We start from the raw sequence: 6,993 nt of genomic DNA, 5'->3' as shown, positions 1-6,993 counted from the left end.
TTGATTTGTCACCTAAAACAAAGCAGACAACACAGCTCTCAGCTGGCTCTGAACTTATCATCATCAAGGTCACATGTTGAGAGCCTTCTCAACTGTGACTTCAGAAGTCACAGTACTCCTCACTCAAGCAACACGTCAAAAAACAAAACAAAAACTCAGCACACTACACAGAGAACAACAGTCAAGACACAACTGAAGATGTTGTTCTTCTTTGTTCTCCTTGAACTTTAGAATAAACTTCTTCTGCATTAGTAAATCATATGCCTAATCATTATATGTCACTGTGATCCACAAGTGTGATCACAAATTTATTTATTTTTCAACCCAACAAAACAAGACAAGAACAAAACAAAAACAGATTGCTGATGGCATGAACACTTTACACACATGAGTCAGGATGCAAAAAAGGCTGCTACCAAAGGCAAATCAGAAGTGTGAGGGAAGAAAAACTGAGCTCACAGACAGCTGCATGTTTTTGAGCTTTCATAGCATGCAGCTCCTGCTCTAAAAAATATGTTACTTGCTCATCAGCTTAGCAGTGACCACATATTTAATTCAGCTTCTCAATTTTGTATCTTTAGCTGTTGTATACAGGCTTATTAGTTGTTAGTATAAGTGTGCTCTATATCTCAATAATGTCTCATCTAGGATGCCAGGTTTTCAAGCAGGTCAAGTGCCTCTATGCACTTAATTAGTTTAGATATTTTCTTTATTTTCTTCATCTCATATGTCATTGTACTGAATTTGAGCAACCAACCTTAAGCTTAATGCAGACTGCTTTTAACAGTTATCCACCTCACATCATAACTGACTGAGGTGCCTCTTCATATTAATATTATTTCATTATTAATGCTATTATTTTTATATAACAGCAATAGTATATTAAAATATTTTATTTATATTTTATTTTGTCTCCACCAAGGGCTGCGGGTGATCTGCAGTTTCACCCTTTCCCAACCTGGAGACATTTTCCTTTTCACACACTTTCCTTGGCTGAACAATGACACAACCTTAATATACCTTATGCATCTCTCTATTTCATTTAATATGTGTTTGTGTGAATTATCTGCTTTCATTCATTCTATTCATTCTGGGCATGGTCTTCATCCCAACTATGTTTCATTGTTAATACCAGGTTACAGGTTGTTATCCTTGCTATTATTAGTTTGAATACATTAAAGATAAGATCTAATGTAATTTAGCCTTTTGTTTATTTTACTTTATTCCTCTTGTATTTATATTTATTCAGTCGGGTCTGTTTCCAACCCTTTTTAAACTACTTTGATCTCTAATTTTCACTTGGTGAGGGATTATTACGTTCTTCCTAGTCTGAACTGCTCTCTTCACCTGAGCTGCTATCCTATTCTGAGTTACTGTCTTCTTTGTTTCTTACAGTCACGTACAAAATGTCCCTCTTTTCCACACCTCCAGCATGTAGTGCTAAAGTCACTGTTTGGTGTGTGTGTTTAGGTCTGCCTCTACCTCTTGCTCTTCCACTATGCATTCCTCTCCCTTTCTTTTGCATTAGTCCTGCTCCGGCTTGTTGTTTTTCTAAAAATTTCTCATCAGGTGTTTTTTGCTTGTTTATTCTCCATTTTCAAAGATTTTGCTGGGCCGTCATTGGCACGCTTGACTTCAGAGTGGTTTACTGATACACCCTCCTACTCCACTCTAAAAGTGAAGCGGTATCAGTTTTATGAGATGAAACTATACCGTTCTCCTTTGTCACCAGTACGTGAGCCTCAGCAAAGAAAACATAAAATGGAAGTAGTTCAGCAGCGTATTGTGCTATAAAATTAACTTACTTCCAGACACATACACACATAGACATTTGCGCGCTTTTACAATTTGTTACGAAGTAATTACGGCTACCTCTAAAACCTAAGTCTAATTCGGTTCCTTTCGGCGAATCCTAACCTATTTTATTTTTCTATGTTGTTTGTTACTTTAAACCTTTGCGGCGGTTTTATATACCAAAATAGTGTTTCTCACCCTTGGACGTCTCACTGGTGGTTCGGATCATCAGACTGAATCCCACCGCCGTGGACCAGACTATAAACACCGGCCCCAAATTCCCATCCTCGTCTAAGAGGGCTGTGCACAGACTTCGGTGCTGGCTTCCCACGGCGTCAGGAATCAGTCCTGCCAGATCCTGGAACGGAGTCACAGATAACAGTTCTGATGTTTCTGATCTGGCTCGAAGGACCAAAATAATGTCAAGAGATGTATTCTAAAACACTTCTTCAGCTGAGAATCAGAGAGGAGAAACACACAGTTTTACTTGCTAGCAAGGGCAGTCACAGAGCTCTCGCATAGGAGTGAGGGCTCCGAGACTCGCAGCTCTGCCACTGCCCTGGTCTTTATTTATACATCAGTGGGTGTTTGTTCCTTACATTGGAATGTGGATGTGTATACGTTGGAATGTGGATGTTTATATGTGTGTGTGCGTGTGTGGTCAGAGTGTGACCCCAGAAAAGACTTCCCTAAACCTGCTTTTCTGGAAGTCCAACAGTTCATCTAAACAAAAGGCACTTAGACTAAAACTGACATAGCTACGTTTATCCTACCATAAAACAACAAGAGAAGGTACGACCTCTCCCATGCTCCCAGGATGTGGGTGTGAATGCCAGAGCTCTCTGGAATGCACACAAAGCCTTTGCAGACTATTAAGGATCGCACATCCTATCACTACCATATGCAAACTTATATTATTAAAAGATTATACTGACTACTAAGTACAATTTTCTATTGACACATTCCATTTGCATTAACAGAACGAAAATGGTTGAAAAAAAAGAAAAGTGAAGTGGCCACAAATGGCCAGGATAGAGCCCAGAGGGTTAATTTCCCCAACTTCCCTTTAAAATATAGCACTTTTGAAAAAATTTGAATACAAAGAAATGTTCCTAATCTTCCTCATCATTTTGGTGCTACCCTGCCAGACAGGTAGGCAGCAACAGCATCCAAGTTTGTGAATGTAAAAACTTGTGAAGGATTTTCAAACTGATACCACAAGTGCAGCTACTAAAAATATCAGACAAGTCTAAATCCCGGTGACCTTGAACTCAAGGTCAGAAGTTTTCCTAAAAGTGTTGGGAATGCAAAAACTTGAGAACAAGGTGAGGTGGATTTTGAAATGTAAACCATTTGTGTATTTACTTGGAGGATGAGGGGTAGCACTCGTGGCCGACAGTTTTTTGAGTAAGTCTAATGAAACATGTTCTAATGCTTTTTTCCTCAGCTAGAAATGGCCCCGACAACTGCTGCTTCAAGTTTTACCCAAGAAGAATTAGAGCAAACCTTGTGGAGTCGTATTACATGATTGATCCCCGATGCCCAAATCCTGCCGCCATGTAAGTGAAGAAATCTGGGTTTATTTCTTGTCATAATGTTTAACACAACGACTGAAATTAATGTAATGAAAAATGCGCAGTATGACCATTGTAACAGTATATTTGTACAATTAAAAATTAAAATTATGCACATGATGCAAAGTTACATTTTTGAACTGAAAGTTATGTAAATAAGGACATTTTTTCATGCTAAACTTCCCACTTTCCATTCGAAATAGAACACTTTGGAAAATTTTGTTATTTGTACTTTTTTTATTAAAAAAGAAAAAAAGAACATATAATGACAGCAGCATTTATACCTCTTTGTTTCAGCTTCGTTACCAAAATAGGTCGTTCAGTCTGTATGGATCCGTCTCTCTCCTGGGTCAACAGCATCATGAAAATGCTGGACGGGAGATCTTTTTAAACCAGCTGCCTGCTCATCATTTCATTTTGTTCTGCTTTATCTGATAATATCATATCCAATGTACCTTTATGATTTTTGTAATTAGTGCAACTCTGTCTCAACTGATCCAAAGCTAGTTATTAGCCTGAAACAATCAATGTAATGTCTCTTTGCTTTGTGTTATGTGTTATCCTCCAAAATAAACACCAAAAAAACTTTTTCTCATCTCTTCTTCATTTCTTCTAAGCTTTACGAGTTGCCAAGTCTTCCTAACACTTTTAACATATAATATGGTCGATTCTGAAAGTACAATTAATTTAAACACAATCTATGAGTTATATATGCAACTGATTTGTAACTGTATATAAATGTTTGGCTTTCCCTCGATGCACCAACTAAAAGAGTCTCACGGTTGAGCTATCATTGGAATTTCATTTGGAATTAAAAATAAATAATTGACTCTTTAATAATAGTTCTGTCTTTTTCTTCTTAACTACCACTGCTTTTACAAATTGCTCGTGATTAACTGGTTGCCTGTCCAGACTTCACCTCTACTGTTGCCCACTGTCAGCTGGGACAGACCTGAACTACTGGCTAGAGGACACCTTAGTAGGACACCTCAGTTAACAAAGAACAACTACTTCCTTCTGTGAGTTCTGTTTTGAGTCTTTATGTAGTTTGTCAGAGATATTGGAGAAGTTATATTAAAGGAAATGGCCCAGCACTCTGTGTTAGACCTATAACTCTTGCACAATAGATCTTTTTTGGAAGGTAAAAGATGCTACAGACGTTTAGAAACTGTCATTTTTTTATATCAGTATAAATATTTCCATGGACATACAGAAAACAATGTAGCATCCAGTATCTAAAAGTAAAAGTTGTTTTTGTTTGGGTTTTTTTTTTTTTTTTTTTAACACATATTAACCAGCACAGTAATTAGGCACAGTCTTGTGTTTGGTGTTGCAAATTGCTAAATTATGTTATGGCCGAAGATTAGAACATTCATCAGTGATCAAAACATCCATACAACTTTTTCCTTTTCCTGTTCCTAATTTCTCTTGCAGCCATTAATTGGATTCACAATAATGTCCAAAAGTCTTGAGCCAACCTTTGTTTCTGTATACTTTGCCACAAAAATGGGAAAAAAAAGTGCAATGATTAAAATGTGCAAACATACATTTAAATAAAATTCTAGTTTGTATACTTCTCTTCACCTTTAAAGTCAATATTTAAGATGATCATCATTATTCTTCAACAACCTGAACCCTCATAGGCAATTTCTTTGGTAATATATTTAAGTATTCTTTGGAAACGATTCTCAAGAATTCTTAAAGGACATTCCGAAGCACTTCTTTGGATATTGGCTGCCTTTTGTTTCTGTGTCAAGATTATCTCAGAATGATCCCAGACTTGGATCTGGTCGCTGGGGAGGCCGATCCATGACTACATTTTTATCCAGGTGTATGTTTGCTGCATTGGCAGTGTGTCTGGGATCATTGCTCTGCTCAAAAAACAGAACTTGCCAATTAAACACTTCATGGGTATTGCATAGAGGGAGCTAAATTCAACTACTCCCTTATTCACAAGGGGTTACCACAACAGGTAGCTCTGCATATTAGATTTGTCAAGCTTTTACACCAGATGTCTGTGAAGGTTCTCAGTCATCCAGGTCATCGTAGTCAAAGGAGCTTGCAAAGAAAAGCGTCTGGACTTCTTTAAGTTTGACCTTAGAACTGAAGAAGCTTCTCGGATGAGAGGTGAAACGTCTTCAAGCAACTTAAAGAAGTCCAGACGCTGTTCTTTGCAAGCTCCTTTGACTTTTACACCAGAGCTTCCTGACATGGCCATAAAGCAGGGGTGGGCAACTCCAGGCCTCAAGGGCCGTTGTCCTGCAGGTTTTAGATAACACCCTGGGTCAACACACCTGAATCAAATGATTAGTTCATTACCAGGCCTCTAGAGGACTTTAAGACATATTGAGGAGGTCAGTTTGCCGTTTCAATCAGCTGTGTTGGATCAACGAAACATCTAAAACCTGCAGGACACCGGCCCTCGAGGCCTGGAGTTGCCCAACCCTGCCATAAAGGGATTCATGACTCCTTAAGGCACAGGTGTCGAACTCCAGGCCTCGAGGGCAGGTGTCCTGCAGATTTTAAATATGTCCTTGGTCCAACACAACTCATTTAAATGGCTAAATGACCTCCTCAACATGTCTTAAAGTCCTCTAGAGGCCTGGTAATGAACTAATCATTTGATTCAGGTGTGTTGACCCAGGGTGAGATCTAAAACCTGCAGGACACCGGCCCTTGAGGCCTGGAGTTGGACACCCCTGCCTTAAGGGATTGAACCAGCAATATTTTGCTTGTTAGGTAAATGTATAAACCACTACACTATGGAACCACCCTGGATGTTATTGCATGATGCATCACAACCCAATGGTATTCTGCACTAATAAATGCCATCAATTTTGACAAGATTCCAACAGCACTGGCTGAAATTAAGCCTCAGACCATAATCAAGGATCCACTGTGTTTCACGGATGTCTGTAGACGCTGCACCTTTCTCCTGACATCCTCCACACTGATACATGAAATGATCTGACCCACTTCTTATGTAATCTGGAATTTTCTTTTGTCCTCCACAGTGATGATTCATCCTTTGAGTTCAGCACATTTTTAATGCTTAAATGATACAGAGGTCAGTGTTAGGTGATTTAACAAACAAGAAAATGCTCAGGCACAAGGACTGGACTGAAGTAAGTGAAAAAGCAGCCAAAGATAAATTCTGAAAGACCTTCAGAAAGCCTGGAGATCTGTAGGTCAATAACACTTTAAAAATAACAAGAGCACTCAGAAAGCACAACTCCTCACAAAGGTCAAAGGCTAGACTAAAACTTTGAGTCCTAGGAAATAAGGGAATAAAGACTTTTAGGCTGGCTTAAGGCTTTTACACAGTACTGTGTGTTGACTATTGCGAGAACATTATCTTTTCATCCTCGTTCCTTTTTGTCAAGATGTTTGCCAAGATGTGATTATAGTGCAGACTTTCATCTTGTTTTAGTGGAGCTGAGAAAAATATTGGAATGACTGAGAGTTCATACAAATCCATTTTCAGAGCCTATGATCAGGGCTGCAGGTAAACAGAGTCGTTCTCTACCAAATTTGACAGTAAGTGTGAAAATAAGGCAAACACACACACACACACACACACACACACACACACTTCTGTCTAACTAACTGGCTTTTGGCAGTGTAG

General features: G+C 38.7%; 1 protein-coding gene across 1 annotated transcript; it reads left to right on the top strand.

The window, feature by feature from the left end:
• The first annotated feature begins 3,065 nt into the window (after positions 1-3,065).
• LOC146490418 (C-C motif chemokine 4-like) lies at positions 3,066-3,941 on the top strand. Its single transcript, XM_085153230.1, has 2 exons — positions 3,066-3,353; positions 3,666-3,941. The coding sequence occupies exons 1-2, from the start codon at positions 3,211-3,213 to the stop codon at positions 3,757-3,759; spliced, it is 237 nt and encodes a 78-aa protein (XP_085009356.1). The 5' UTR covers positions 3,066-3,210; the 3' UTR covers positions 3,760-3,941.
• Positions 3,942-6,993: the final 3,052 nt, after the last annotated feature.

Source organism: Neolamprologus multifasciatus, unplaced genomic scaffold, assembly GCF_963576455.1.
Source record: "Neolamprologus multifasciatus unplaced genomic scaffold, fNeoMul1.2 chr13_unloc_2, whole genome shotgun sequence".
NCBI lineage: Eukaryota > Metazoa > Chordata > Actinopteri > Cichliformes > Cichlidae > Neolamprologus > Neolamprologus multifasciatus.
The sequence above is the reverse complement of the archived record's forward strand: the minus strand, read 5'-3'. Positions and strand labels throughout refer to the sequence as shown.